The sequence below is a fragment of the Dendrobates tinctorius genome, unplaced genomic scaffold, assembly GCF_039654945.1.
Source record: "Dendrobates tinctorius isolate UK_male_01 unplaced genomic scaffold, ASM3965494v1 ptg000155l, whole genome shotgun sequence".
In the NCBI taxonomy this organism is placed as follows: Eukaryota; Metazoa; Chordata; class Amphibia; order Anura; family Dendrobatidae; genus Dendrobates; species Dendrobates tinctorius.
The window spans coordinates 6,821,945-6,837,778 of record NW_027361822.1 but is presented as its reverse complement, the minus strand read 5'-3'; the positions used below and the strand labels follow the sequence as shown (position 1 = coordinate 6,837,778).

The following is a 15,834-nucleotide window of genomic DNA, read 5'->3' as shown; positions in this document are numbered from 1 at the left end:
CCTGCGGTCTCTGTTGGCTGGAGGAGTTGTCCGCCGTATTGAAACGGCGGAAAGTCCGAAAGGGTCGAAACTGACGCCTTAGTGGGGGTCTGCGAGGCTTGGACTGAGGGAGGAGTGAACTCGTGCCTCCGGTGGCGTCCTTAATAATCTGGTCCAATTGGGACCCAAAGAGGCGCACCCCCTGAAAAGGCAGGTTAGTGAGGGACTTTTTAGAAGACAAGTCCGCTTGCCATGCCTTTAGCCAAAGTGTACGTCGAATTGCAATAACGTTGCTTGACGCCTGAACTGCACAGGATGCAGCATCCAAGGAAGCGGAGAGAAGATAGTCCCCAGCATGGGAGATCTGATTGGCGAGATTGGCCAAATGCTCCGGTTGCGCCTTATCTAAGATGCCCTGCCGAAGGTCGTATGCCCACGTGGCTATGGTCTTTGCTGTCCAGGATGAAGCAAAGATTGGACACACCGCCGCTGAAGCCGCTTCAAAGGCAGACTTCGCCAGGGATTCTATAATCCTGTCATTAGAATCCTTTAGGGACGCCACGCCTGAAAGCGGGAGAACCGTGTTATTGGATAGCCTGGCACGGGCGGATTGACCGAGGGAGAGGCCGACCAGTTGTCCGTGAGCTCCTTAGCAAATGGGTAGAGTATGCCGAGACGTTTTCCTCTTTGAAAGCGTCTAGTCGGATCCTCTCTTTCCTTGGTAAAAATTTTCCCAAACTGGGAATGGAAAGGAAAAACCCTGGAGGGAGTTTCTGCCCGTCTGAACGAAACCTCCTGATCTGAGGATTTCGCAGGGGAGTCAGCAATATCGAAGGTATGATGGATCGCAGCAATGAGGTCCTGCACTGTGACCTTCATGCTTGCATCCTGGTCTGAATCCAGCTCTAAAATCCCCTCAGATGACCTGTCCGAAAGCACTTCCCCTGACTCGGGAGAGGAGGCCCGAGAGGGAGACTGGTGAGAAGGGCTATGCGGTGAGATGGGACTAGGAGAGGATTCCGGATGGGAATCTTGCCTGGGTCTTTTGCGACTACCGCTGGCTGATTCAGATGGAACAATTTGGGACCTGCTTGGCCCTGCTGAAGAGTCCAGGGGTAACTTATCAAGAACGGCCACCAGGGACTGAGACACCCTGGTGAGGTCTGCCACTGATTGAGATAGCGAAGAGGCCCAGCCAGGCATGGGGGGCTCACTCTCACCTGGGGCCGCAGATGGCTCCTGGACGGCGTCAGGCTGAATTGGATTGCTACAATCCAGACACGAAGAACATGCAAAGTACTTGACTAAAGTGCAGGGGGGGGCGGTAGAGCGGGTACGATCAGACTTAGACATAGTGAAAAGCTGAGGTAATGCCGGAAGGTTGGGGGACAGAGGGCGGAGAAGGGTCAGTCTGCAGTGCAGAGCTACTCACGGTCCGGTGTCCCCAGAAGCGATGCTCTGCGACCTGTCAGTGGATGCAGGTCAGAGCGAAATCCGGCCGACAGACCTCCTGAAAAAAACCAGCTGGAGAAGATGCTGTCCAGTGAGGAGCTGGTGCCCGGCTAACAGGCTGGGAAAATGGCGCCGTCCTGAGAAAAAGCGCGCCTTAGGAGAGGAGGGAGGGCGGAGCACCACGCAGGGTTAACGATTCACCGCCCTCTAGCCAATAACAGGCTGGGCAGGTGAAGGACAGGCGGTGGGAGGGCCTGGGAAGAGCGGGAGAGAAGCCCGCTTAGAAGAAAGGGGCGGGGGGCGTGGCCGCGACGCAGCGGTAGGCCCGAACTGAAGCCGGGGCCTAAATTAGTTGCGGCGGCCGCCTGTCAGCAGGGGGTCGGCGCGGAGGTCCGAAAAAGTGGGACGCCGCAGTCGCAAGTCGCTCCCAATGGGAAAAAAACCCTGTGCTCCCTGTCCCCAGAAAGGGGGGAGGGAAGGGGGGGGATGCCCAGCAACATTGAGCTGCCTATAGCCTTGTGGCGACTGCGAGCGACCGCAGCGCCTACCCCTGTGACCATTGAAGAGGTGACCGTCGGGAATGGGCAGCCAGGTAAATAAATATGAAGCCGGGGCCTAATACTCACCCATCCACGATCCGTTACCTGTCTGAAGAAGTCTTGCGTCTCATCCAACCGACAGGCTCTGGTAGGCGAGTGGGAGGGAGACTGGCGACAAGGACCCCTGGAGTCGCTGGCACGTCTTGGTGTCGGCGTCCGTCTGGCTGGTCCTGCCGCGGAGAACTGCAAGGATACGGGGTGGCAGTACACGCCGTACTTGCAGACTCCATGTGGGAGTACAGATGTGACTTTTCACTCTGTATCCCTCCGTAGAACCTGAAAAGGAACGACGCACGACGAGGTAGATATGGGTCTAATAAAAGACCCGTGTCCACCTCCTACTGACACTAAGCTAAAACTGAGGAATTCTCTGTTGGTCGGTGGGGTGTACACTGCGGAGGAGGAGCTATCTTTTTTTGTGCATAGTGTCAGCCTCCTAGTGGCAGCAGCATACACCCAAGGTCTCTGTGTCCCCCAATAAGGCGAACGAGAAAGCGGTTTTATTCTTCGGGTCAGTACGATTACAGTGACACCTCAGTTATGCCTTTTTTATGTTTTGGCGCTTTTTTGCAATGAAAACAATTTTGTATAAAAAATAATAATTTTTGCATCGCTTTATTCTGCGAGCTATAACTTTTTTATTTTTTCGCTGATGATGCTGTTTGGCGGCTCGTTTTTTGCGGGACAATATGACATTTTCAGCGGTACCATGGTTATTTATATCTGTCTTTTTTTTTTAATTCGTTTATTGATCTTCAGGACACAAAAAATGCACAACATACAATTGGCCTATGTTAATAAACATTTTCCACAGAGCATACATGTTTCCATCCATTATTAAAATATAAAGCCAAGAAATTGCACACTATTATTTTTAAAAGAACAAGGTAGCATTGTACATAACCTTCCCAGTATGCGCAAAGGACAGTTGGCTATATAACATAAATCATGTGTATCGAACAAATCACATACGCCTTTTAACATATTCTTCGGATAAGGAAATCTAATCAGAAATTCCTAAACTAAACTACGACTACCACATCAACCGATATCTACTATTTCGCAACCTAGTATCCTACAGCATACTATCTCGTATGTGATGTCTCAACCTTGCAGGGCAAGATGAGAGAAGTTCCACCTCCCCCAAATCTTTTCAAATTTACCCGGGCATCCCCTATTTTGGTATAAGGTGCGTTCGTATGGAACAATCAAATTCACCAAGTCAATCCAAATTCTAAGGAAGGGGGACAAAGTTCCCATCCACCGCAATGCCAGTACCTTCCGTGCCTGCATAAATAACGTCTCATGCAGGAAGACCCCATCATATCGATCCCAGATCTCCTCATCCCATACCCCAAACAAGCAGACCAGTGGCTCTAGAGGGACCGGGGCTTGTACTAGGGATGACAGTAATGATGTCACCTCTCCCCAGTAATGCAGGACAGTGGGACACTGCCATACCATATGAAAAAAATCTGCGTCTGCAGAGTGGCACCGTAAACATTCTAATGATTGGAAACGACCCATCCCAAAAAGTTGTGTCGGAGTCAAGTACGACTGATTGATTATATACAATTGTATCATTCTGTTGTTAATAGATGGTGATACTCCAATCGGAGATTCCAAAATCTCCTCCAACTCCTCGTCCTGCGTATTAGGGATGAGTCGTTCCCACTTTCTCTTGATAGAACCTATAGCAGATTTCGCTCCCGCTGACATGTATGTGTATAAAGAGGAGATGAGACCCTGAGGACCCTGCAATTTAAGGATTCCTATCAGAGGTAGAGATTAAATAGTACGGCCTGCACCCTTACATCTCACATGCGATTGAAGAGATGATCTCAGTTGTAAATAGCGGAAAAATTGGGATCTTGGGATATCATGCGCAACCCGTAATTGCTCAAAAGATTTCAAGGTCCCCTGATCATATAAGTCCCCCATCGAAGAGACGTCATGCTGAATCCAAAATTCAGTGGACGGGTGGTTTATCAATTCTGGAAAATAATCATTATTCCACAAGGGCATTTCGGCTATAAAATCCTGAAACCCAGACACTTTCTTGATTTGCCTCCATGTTAATCGCGCCAATCGAAGCAAGGGCAGCAGACGAGGGGCATTAGTTTTTTCTACCTCAAGGAAACCCAGTGGGCAATCAATCTATGCAGCATGAAGCAGGTGACTTTCAGAGTTGGGAATGTAGCTACCCGGCATCCCGTTACATAAAGCTTTAGCTTGCCCAGCCAAATAATACAGGAAAAAATTTGGTAGCGCCGCTCCACCTCCCTTTTTGGGTCTTTGTAAGGTGGCCAATTTAAGTTTGGGCCTAGTTTTCCCCATATAAAAGACGTGATCTGGGAGTTGAGATTCACAAAGAAAGATCTGGGCACCATCACAACACTGTGCTGAAGGGAGTAGCTAAGCGTGGGAAGTAATATCATTTTAATCAAATTAATGCGTCCGGCTACAGACAACGGAAGTTTGCTCCAGGATGCAAATTTAACTTTAACTAGTTCCAGCAGTGGGTGGATATTAAGTTGTAAATCAAACGCACTATCACGGGATATATAGACACCCAGATATTTAAAATTGGATACAATAGACAGTGAGGAGAGAGCCTCTAGCTGCAGCATCGGGGCATGAGAAAGGGGTAACAGAGCCGACTTCTCCCAATTTATATATAAGTCTGAATATTTGCTGAATCTGTCTATTAGGGCTATCACTTGCAAAGTTTCTTCCACTTCATCCATGAATACCACCATATCATCAGCATATAGACCTATAGTGTCCACCCGACCCGCTACCTCAATTCCCTTAATGCCAGGGGAAGACCTTATACGTATTGCCAGTGCCTCAATTGCAAGAGCGAAGAGGGCGGGGGAGAGAGGGCAGCCTTGACGAGTCTCCCTATGTAATGGAAAAGACTCGGATATAGAATTATTTACTATGATACGGGCTTTGAGTTTCATATATAATATTTTAATCCATTTTATAAATTTGTCACCAAAGCCATATTTTTGCAGGCACGCGGAGAGAAAAGGCCACTCAAGAGAGTCAAAAGCCTTGGCGGCATCTAATGACGCCAATGCCCATTTGTTGCCGGGCATTAGGGAGCTATATTGGACTATTGACTGGACCCGTCTGATATTAATGGAAGTGCTCTTACCAGGCATGAAACCCGTTTGATCAGGATGTACAAGGTTCAATATATTTGAGTTCAGCCTGGTAGCTAGGATCTTAGTAAAAAATGTTATAGTCCACATTCACTAATGAAATAGGACGGTAAGATCCACATTCCAAGGGGTCCTTTCCCTCCTTCCTAAGCATTATGATATTAGCCTCATAAAAAGAATCAGGCATAGACTTCCCTTCCCAAATTCCACGAAATACCTACACCAGAAGTGGTATCAGCACATCCCGGTATTTCCTATATAATTGAATGGAGAACCCATCTGGCCCAGGGGACTTTCCAGAAGCCATGTCCGTTAAAGCATTTTCTATCTCTTCCGCGGTGAATGCAGCGTCCATAAGGGCTCGCTGTTCAGGATCTAATGAAGGGAATGTCACATCTGATAAATAGTCCAGGCATCCCAAATTATCAAAGTCACGTTTAGATTCATAGTGACCTGTAATAGTCGTAAAAACAACCAAGTATCTCCTCGGTCGAAGACACCAGTAAACCATCCGCCTTACGAATCTGCAATATTGTATTGGAGGTATCATGTTGGCGCACCAAATAGGCAAAAAACTTACTTGCCTGGTTTCCCAGTTCAAAATAAGATTGACGGGTGAAGAATAGTTTACACTTAGATTTAGTGACTATGTGCTGGGCGTACAACCTCTTGGCAGCCAACCACTCAATCCTATTGCCACTCGTACATATGTAGCCTCCTGAGTCTTTCAATCGTCGCTCCATTTCCTCATCCTCCCTTGAGGTTACCCGCTTAATATAAGAGACCGTGGAGGACAGGCAACCCCTCAAGTATGCCTTAAGGGCATCCCAAAATAAATTAATGTCTTGAGGTTCCGGATGAGACTCAATGAAACAATGCAATTGACCGATCGTTCTGTCGGGGGACACTATTAACTTCAACCAGAAAGGATTCAACTTCCAAACTCTATCCCTTTGTTTAATTGGCCATATTTAAGCTTAAGGATGACCGGGCTATGATCTGAGATCCCCCTAGTGCCATGCTCTATACTATCCACCAACATCGCCAGACCGCTGGAACTAAATATGTAATCTATGCGCGACAGAGCGTTTAGTGGACGATTGACAGGTATATTCTCTTAACTCAAGGTAACGCATCCTCCACAGATCCAGCCACCTGCCCTCCCCCATAAACAGTGACAGCGAAGTTGTGGTCAGCGAAGAGGCCCCCCCAGTCACTCCACCATCCAATCTCAATTTATCAAGGCAGTTGTTCATAACCATATTGAAATCTCCCATACAGATAACATCCGCATCTGGATAATCCAGGGCAAAACTCATTGCCCTCTGAAGAAGGGACATACTAGCCGGAGGGGGGTTATAGACACATAGGATTACATATTCCCTTGCGTTTATCAGTGCGTGCACAAAAACATGGCCTGCCATCTAACGTCTCTATGTACCAACAATGAAACCCCTCTCGAGTAGCTGGTATGGAATGCGTGAACAGACCATTGTACCCAAGGCTTCTGCACACACCGAACCGTATCCCTGGTCAGGTGTGTCTCCACCAGGGACACAATGTGAGGGCTATAATGTCTGACCTGCGAAAAAACCTTAATCTTTTTCCAGGGAGTTTTTATACCCCTCACATTCCATGTCATACAGATCAACTCAGACCCCATGTTTTCCTCCGCTGAATATGGGGCACATCATTGCCCGGGTAGAATTTAGAGACATCTCCTAAAGATGAAAAGTGTCGTCGGCTGCGAATCTTACCTAAAAAAACATATAAAACCACAACAAAGAAAAAACAAAGTAAATAAACAGCAAACAGTATGGGAGCAGAGTCCTGTACTCCCGTCATGACGCGAACGAGGGGATACCATCACTGAGCACTGTGTCCGGTATTGTTGGTAATTGGACACATGCGGATAGAGCTCCAATCAGACCATTGATGCAAAGGTATTGACTAGAAAAATATGCACTAGGATTCCTTTGCAGCAGACCCCTGTGGGACCGCAGCCACTCAGGCGCCTCCACCGGATCCGTGAATAACAGAGTGGAACCTGTTATGAATGGGTCACCGAGGAGGAAAAAACCAAAACAAGCTAAGCCTAGAACAGAGGCGTATCTAGGCTTTCTGGCACCCGGGGCAAGAATTCGGTTCGGCGCCCCCCCCCCCCCCCCCCAAGTACATATGCGACTTGAACACTAAGGCTGAGTTCACACGTAACTTTTTTTCGCGTTTCCGCGGCTGTTTTAACCGCGCGATTTTGCCGCGAAAACGCGAAAAATAAGCATCCCATGCATTCCTATGGGATTCCGCAATGCTGTGCTAATGCTGCGGTTTTTACCGCGGCGGAATCGCTTCGCGGTAATAACCGCAGCATGCTCATTAATTTGCGGAATCGCGGCGATCCCGCACCCATAGGAATGCATTGTTCCGCTTACTTCCCGCATGTGGCTGTGCACAACATGCGGAAAGTAAGCAGAACATTTGCGGATGGTACCCACGGTCCGGAGGAGAGGAGACTGTCCTCCGGGCTTTGGGTACCATACCCCTGTAAAAAATAGAATTTAAAAATAAAAAATATTGTTATTCTCACCTTCTGACGTCCCGCGCAGACTTTCCGCTTCTCTTCACGCTCCCGTTCCCAGTAATCCTTTGCGAAAATGCCCGCGATGGCGTCCGTTCTCGCGGGATTGCGAAGTCTCGCGGTCATTCGCGCGACGTCATTGCGAATTACCGCGAGACATCGCGATCCCGCGAGAACGGACGTCATCGCGGGCATTTTCGCAAAGGATTACTGGGAACGGATGCGCGGGACGTCGGAGGGTAAGAATAACAATATTTTTTATTTTTTTTTACATTTTATCTTTTACTACTGATGCTGCATAGGCGGCCTCAGTAGTAAAAAGTTGGTCACACTCGTCAAACACTATGTTTGACGAGTGTGACCAACCTGTCAATCAGTTCTCCCAGCGATGCTACAGATCGCTTGGAGAACGCTAGCATTATGCAAGCTAAATACGCTTGCAAAATGCTAGTTTTTCCGCGGGAAAATCGCGGGAATTTAAAATGCGATTTTCCCGCGGACTGGAATTCCGGAATTCTCGCGGTAATTTCCGCGAGAGTTCCGGTACGTGTGCACTTAGCCTTAGCCATGTAACCACGAGCTGCTCCTCCTAATGCCCTCAATGTTCAGTAAAAAACTGAGAGAAGCAGGAAGAGAAGCTCGTTGTCACAGGACCATACCTATGAAAATCGCATATGAGTGAAGTGTCCATGTGATGACTACGGCAACCTGCAGAGCTGAATCCTGACATTGCAGCTTCTGAATTCTCACAACGAATGCACTGCACACTTTTAGGATTCTCCCTTGCCGATGTACAGTCATGTCAGCACAAGTATGTGATTTATTTACTTCTGGCCACATTCCGACTAGACGTGCCCGGCCTCGCTCTGTTCATTTTCATGGAGTGAGGCCACACATGTCTAGTTAGCATGTGACCGCATGTATGTAAATTACCGGCACGAGAGAATCCTGACAGCGTTCAGTGAGCACTGTGAGAATTCAGAAGGCTGCAGTCACATAGGATGACAGCAGACTCATCACCGACCTGGACAACCCCTATAATGTTCCTAACAAATAAAAACATGAGAATTAGTCAGTATCACAAATAACATTTACATCCAAGTACCTTATAGATGACGTCGTCTCTGCAGTCAGTCACCTTTTCTTCTAGACCCCATGATGAGTTTTCTCATCCACATCTCGTCTCTGTAGACTTCCATCTTCTCCGGTCTTCTGCAGCAAATCTCCACATGATGCCCTTAAAGATAGAAGTGTCATTATAATGCCCCTAAATAAAAATATCTGCAATATACTGTCGCCTCACACTATTCCCCTCTAGCATCCCACCTGTTCACTATACTGTCTCCTCATATACAGTGGGGCAAAAAAGTATTTAGTCAGTCAGCAATAGTGCAAGTTCCACCACTTAAAAAGATGAGAGGCGTCTGTAATTTACATCATAGGTAGACCTCAACTATGGGAGACAAACTGAGAAAAAAAAATCCAGAAAATCACATTGTCTGTTTTTTTTTCATTTTATTTGCATATTATGGTGGAAAATAAGTATTTGGTCAGAAACAAAATTTCATCTCAATACTTTGTGATATATCCTTTGTTGGCAATGACAGAGGTCAAACGTTTTCTGTAAGTCTTCACAAGGTTGCCACACACTGTTGTTGGTATGTTGGCCCATTCCTCCATGCAGATCTCCTCTAGAGCAGTGATGTTTTTGGCTTTTCGCTTGGCAACACGGACTTTCAACTCCCTCCAAAGGTTTTCTATAGGGTTGAGATCTGGAGACTGGCTAGGCCACTCCAGGACCTTGAAATGCTTCTTAAGAAGCCACTCCTTCATTGCCCTGGCGGTGTGCTTTGGATCATTGTCATGTTGAAAGACCCAGCCACGGTTCATCATCAATGCCCTTGCTGATGGAAGGAGGTTTGCACTCAAAATCTCATGATACATGGCCCCATTCATTCTTTCATGTACCCGGATCAGTCGTCCTGGCCCCTTTGCAGAGAAACAGCCCCAAAGCATGATGTTTCCACCACCATGCTTTACAGTAAGTATGGTGTTTGATGGATGCAACTCAGTATTCTTTTTCCTCCAAACACGACAAGTTGTGTTTCTACCAAACAGTTCCAGTTTGGTTTCATCAGACCATAGGACATTCTCCCAAAACTCCTCTGGATCATCCAAATGCTCTCTAGCAAACTTCAGACGGGCCCGGACATGTACAGGCTTAAGCAGTGGGACACGTCTGGCACTGCAGGATCTGAGTCCATGGTGGCGTAGTGTGTTACTTATGGTAGGCCTTGTTACATTGGTCCCAGCTCTCTGCAGTTCATTCACTAGGTCCCCCCGCGTGGTTCTGGGATTTTTGCTCACCGTTCTTGTGATCATTCTGACCCCACGGGGTGGGATTTTGCGTGGAGCACCAGATCAAGGGAGATTATCAGTGGTCTTGTATGTCTTCCATTTTCTAATTAATGCTCCCACAGTTGATTTCTTCACTCCAAGCTGGTTGGCTATTGCAGATTCAGTCTTCCCAGCCTGGTGCAGGGCTACAATTTTGTTTCTGGTGTCCTTTGACAGCTCTTTGGTCTTCACCATAGTGGAGTTTGGAGTCAGACTGTTTGAGGGTGTGCACAGGTGTCTTTTTATACTGATAACAAGTTTAAACAGGTGCCATTACTACAGGTAATGAGTGGAGGAAAGAGGAGACTCTTAAAGAAGAAGTTACAGGTCTGTGAGAGCCAGAAATCTTGATTGCTTGTTTCTGACCAAATACTTATTTTCCACCATAATATGCAAATAAAATGAAAAAAAAACAGACAATGTGATTTTCTGGATTTTTTTTTCTCAGTTTGTCTCCCATAGTTGAGGTCTACCTATGATGTAAATTACAGACGCCTCTCATCTTTTTAAGTGGTGGAACTTGCACTATTGCTGACTGACTAAATACTTTTTTGCCCCACTGTATTTACCCCCTCACTCTCTATACTGTCTGCTCACACATATCCCTGACTCCCCATACTGTGTCCACTTACATTAACCCATTCGCTCCCCATACTGTCTGCACCAATCCCCCATACTGTTTCCTCATACATACTCTTTATTTTGTGTCCTCAAATCTCCCCACACATTAAATCCCCCCATCCCCAATCCCCCACACACATTAAGTACCCCCATCCCCATTCCAAATCCCCCCACACATTAAATAACCCCCCATCCCCACTCCAAATCCCCCCACACATTAACCCAATCCCCACTCATTAACCCCCATCAGCACTCCAAATCCCCCCACCCCCACTCCAAATACCCCCACACATTAACCCCAACCCCATTCATTAACCCCATCACCACTCCAAATCCCCCCACACATTAAATAACCATCTCCACTCCAAATACCCCCACATTAACCCCCATCCCCATTCATTAACCCCCACACACATTAACCCCCATCCCCACTCATTAACGCCCCCACACATTAACCCCCATCCCCATTCATTAACCCCCGCACACATTAACCCCCATCACATTAAATAACCCCCATCTCCACTCCAAATCCCCCCACACATTAACCCCATGGCATCCCCACTCATTAACCCCCACACACATTAACCCCCATCCCCACTCATTAACCCCCATCCGCACTCTAAATACCCCCACACATTAACCGCCATCCCCTCTACAAATCCCCCCCATCTCCACTCATTAACTCCCCCTCATCTCCCATCTTCGGTGGTTCTTCAGCTCCACAGAGGAGCACACTTACCACCAGCGTTCGCTCTGGGCGCCGGGGAGTGACGTCAGCAGCGTGATCACATGACCTGATCACGCTGCTGACGTCGCTCTGGCCCGGCGGTCAGAGCTTCAATTGTACTGGCGTCTGTATAGACGCCAGTACAATTGTTCCCTGGGAGCCGGCACGCGCTCTTTCTCTGCGCCGGCTGTCAGCTTGACAGCTGACACAGAGAACCGCTGACTCTCAGGCCGGGGGGGCGGCAGAACGCAGCCGCCAGGGAGGACACTGCGGGCCGCTGCATTAGGCGGCCCGACTGCACCCCCCTGCTGGCTGCGCCCGGGGCAACTGCCCCGACTGCCCCCCCCTAGATACGCCCCTGGCCCAGAAAAACCAGAGAGGTTGGTAACTATGCAGATTGCAGATCCCTGATCCTAACCACACAACTAGCAGCAGCCGTGGAGCGTACCTACGATGAACATAGACGCCTCGTCACAGCCGGAGGACTAAATAAGCCTAAAGCAAGAAAAGGGGAAAACTAACTGCCCCATAGCAGACCTCAAAGGAATAGACAGCCCCCACACATGTATTGACGGCGAAACAAGATGAAAACAGAAACACAGGCAGGAAAATAGGCTGAGCAAACGATGGGGCCCAAACTAACTAGAAAGGAAAGGAAAGGAAAGACACTGTCTGCAATCTGCCCAAAACCCTACAAAATAATGTCCAACACTTCTGATAACAAAATTAACCCTGAAGTCACTAGACTTCTCCCACTATATCAGCACACTGAAATATTCTGAGACAGAGCAAAAAGAGGCCAATCTAATAAGGGACAAAAAGCAAATTGGCAAATACAGATAAATAAGAGTGGACCACACAAAAAACTGAATAGAACAACAAACTGAAGTGTGAACATTAGCAGAAAAACTTAGCTTGAGCTGACTGGAACAGAGCTGACAAGCAGAAGGAATCACCAGCACCAGAGTAGGGCGTCGGCTGTCTTAAATCCAATCTGAGTTTCCTGAGGTCCAATCGTCATCCTCCTTATCAGGTGGCAGATCTCTACTGATCAAATCAGCCTCACTAACTCCTGTTACCACCAGAGGGAGCCTGGAAGGAGAACTCACAACTGGTAGACCAGATAATGAACTCACAACAGGAACCCTCATGAACCACTCAAAGCCGGGCAGGATAAATCATTGAGTACATAACATTCCTTGCCCAGAGGCTCTTTTTACCTCCATGAACTGTTCCCGTTGTTTCTGAAGTTCCATGGAGAAGTCTGGGAAAATCGAGATCGTGGCGTTGTTGAACTTAATGGGGCTTTTCTGCCATGCCAAACGCAGAGCCACATCCTTGTCCCTGCAGTTAAGGAGACATGCCAGGAAAGGTCTAGGCGGGGCTCCAGTAGGAAGAGGCCTAGTGGGACTCTGTGGGCCCGCTCCACAGCAAATGTTGGAGAGAATTCGTCTCCCAAAGTAGTTTTGAACCAATCTTCCAGAAATAGCTCCGGGTGTTGACCCTCCGAACGCTCCGGGAGCCCAATAATTCAGATATTATTCCGACGCATTCTGTTCTCCAGGTCGTCCGCTCTTTGCCTCCATGCATTCAGAGCCTGCGGCCTGCGTTAACTTGGTCTCCATGGGTGTGATGGTGTCTTCTACCTGGGATACCCGTGTCTCCACCTCCATAATGCGGCCCCTCATGGCTTGCATATCTTGTCGGAGGTGTACAACCTCAGTGAGCACGTCCTCAATCTTCCCAGTTAGAGATGTCCTGGTTAAGGAGATGGCCTGCATCAGTTGTTCAGATGCCTGTTTAAGGGTTAACTCCTCTTGCTCACTCTCCTCCTCGCCTCCAGAAGGGCAGCTTTTATGCTGAGTCTGTGAGGGGTTATTTTTAAGGGGTCTTGAGACGTCAGAATGATCTATTCTAGCATATTCTTTCAGTCTTTCAGCTGCTCCTGTCCCCTTAGAGCGGCTCATTTTAACAGCAATATGGCACAGCTGGTTATTAAGAACAGTACACTGGATACCTCTATTATAGGCACAGCAGGGCTCTCGTACAGTGGCAGCAGAGCCCCAAAGGTGACACAGACCTGCAAGGCTACGCAGGAAAACAATGTCCGGCCACAAGCAGCAAACGAGGGCCCCTATAACCCGGGGAGGGGGGGGGAAAGATACCACTGCAACCCACAAGACAGCACCAGCAGGCTAAGTGACATAGCGAAGAGGAGGAACGCGGGGCTCAATCTTTCAGGGCACTCACCGCTTGTCCTCCACAGTTCTTGAAGGATATGTGCTCACCCGCCCGTCAACGCTGCAGCTATGGGGACCAGCACCACGTCTCACAGGCAGCGTGTGTGCTTCAAGATGGCTGCCGTCTCTGCCTCCAGCCGCCACCAGCACACGGGAGTCCAGCAGCGCTCTCCCACGGGGGGGCCCGAGAGTGCCCGGCACAGACACCAGGGGGGTTGTTAAGACGCTAGTGAGGGAGCGCGGGGCTCACGCTCCAGAGCTCTCACCGCCCGAGGAAAGATGCGCCGCTCCAGCGGCTCCTCGGGGCTAGGATCTGCAGAGCTGTGCCTCCTTCCTGTCGGAGCGCACAGCTAAGATGGCCGCTGTCCTCCCCAGGTCCCGCGCCCCCGCCGGTGTTTCCACGTCTCCCCGGGCACCGGATGACCCCCGGGGTCCAGGAGAACAAGCCGCCTGTAAGTGCCAGTAAGGCTGGTTTCACACTTGCTTTTTTTTGCAGCGCGTTTTTCCCGCAAAAAAACGCATTGAAAAAACGCATACAAAAGCATACAACTGCTGCGTTTTTTTCAAGCATTTTTATGAGCATGCATGAAAAAAACGCAGCGTTTTTAGTGCGTTTTTACCGCGTTTGCGTTTTTTCCAAACATTAGGTGGCCCCTCACACTAACCCAAACCATGACTTTACTAACCCTAACCCTGACCCTAACCCTGACCCTTAACCAAACCATACTTAACCCTAACCCAAACCCTAAACCCTAACTAACCCTAACCCTAAACCTAACCCTGACCCTAACCCTGACCCTAACCCTTAACCTAACCCTAACCCTTAACCAAACCATACTTAACCCTAACCCAAACCCTAAACCCTAACTAACCCTAACCCTAAACCTAACCCTGACCCTAACCCTAACTAACCCTAACTCTAACCCAAACCCCTAAATTCCATGGTTAACAAAAAAAAACGCATGTGCAAAAAAACGCATACATAAGCATGCCAATGTGCACATATGCGCACCCATAGACTATAATGGGTGTCTTGCTGTAAAAAAATGCATTGCGCGCGCATGCATTTTTTTGAGGCAAGTCGGACGCACCAAAAAATGCAACAGGATGCATTTTGTGCGCCCGAGCGCATACCGCAAAAAAACGCATGCGCGGAAAAACGCGTACAAACGCATGTGTATGCGCACATAAGCGCATCCCATGCAAAGTATAGGGAAAAAAAACGCATGCGCTATTTAGCGCTAAAATACCGCGAAAAAAAACGCAAGTGTGAAACCAGCCTTAGATTATTGAATTAGCAGGATAAATAGCAGAATGTGAGGAGCTCCGTCTCAGCGCGTCCTCCTGGCTCACTACATCGCCACGCCCCCATATCTGTCTTTTTGATCGCGCGTTATTGCACTTTTTGTTCGGCGGTATGATAATAAAGCATTATTTTTTGCTTTGTTTTTTATTTTTATTTTTTAAGGGGTTCGCTAAAGAGGTTAACTAATGGGATAGTTTTATAGGGCAGGTCGTTACGGACGCGGCGATACTAAATATGTTTTTTTTTTATTTAGCGATTTTTTTTTTTTATAAATTATTTTTACACTTTTTTTTAACCTTATTATACAGATCGCTGTGACAGATCTGCGATCTGTCACAGGCAGTGCAGAAGGCTTCCTCGTGCCTGCGGTTTGAAGGTACTGAGGAAGACGGCTCCCTGCAGGCCCCCGCCGCCATATTGGATCCGGGGACCTGCAGGGAAGGAGGTCCCCGGAGCAGCGCTGCACATTGCGCTGCTCCGGGGGGCTCAGGGAAGAACCCCCTCCCTGCCGATGCTTCCCTAAACCCCCGGTACACTGCAATCGTGTTTGATCGCAGTGTGTCAGCTGTGATAATCAGCTGACACCCGGCCGTGATCAGCGGTGCTCACCCCGTGAGCGCCGCTGATCGCGCTAGACGTACTATCCCATCCATGGGCATAGGGGCCAGGGTCCCATGGACGGGATAGTACGTCTGATGTCAGAAAGGGGTTAAAAAGGTACTGTACACTACTTCTCCCCCTATAACTTTAGCTAAATCAAAACCT

At 48.4% G+C, this 15,834-nt stretch overlaps 1 protein-coding gene across 1 annotated transcript in view; it reads right to left on the bottom strand.

Annotated features, from left to right (window-relative positions):
- The window catches only part of LOC141051170 (uncharacterized), a 211,955-nt gene that overhangs the window by 62,290 nt on the left and 133,831 nt on the right, over window positions 1-15,834 (bottom strand). The window contains 3 exon segments of the mRNA XM_073548035.1: window positions 12,744-12,867; window positions 13,138-13,281; window positions 13,774-13,830. Of these exon segments, the coding sequence (XP_073404136.1) occupies window positions 12,744-12,867; window positions 13,138-13,281; window positions 13,774-13,830 (325 nt within the window).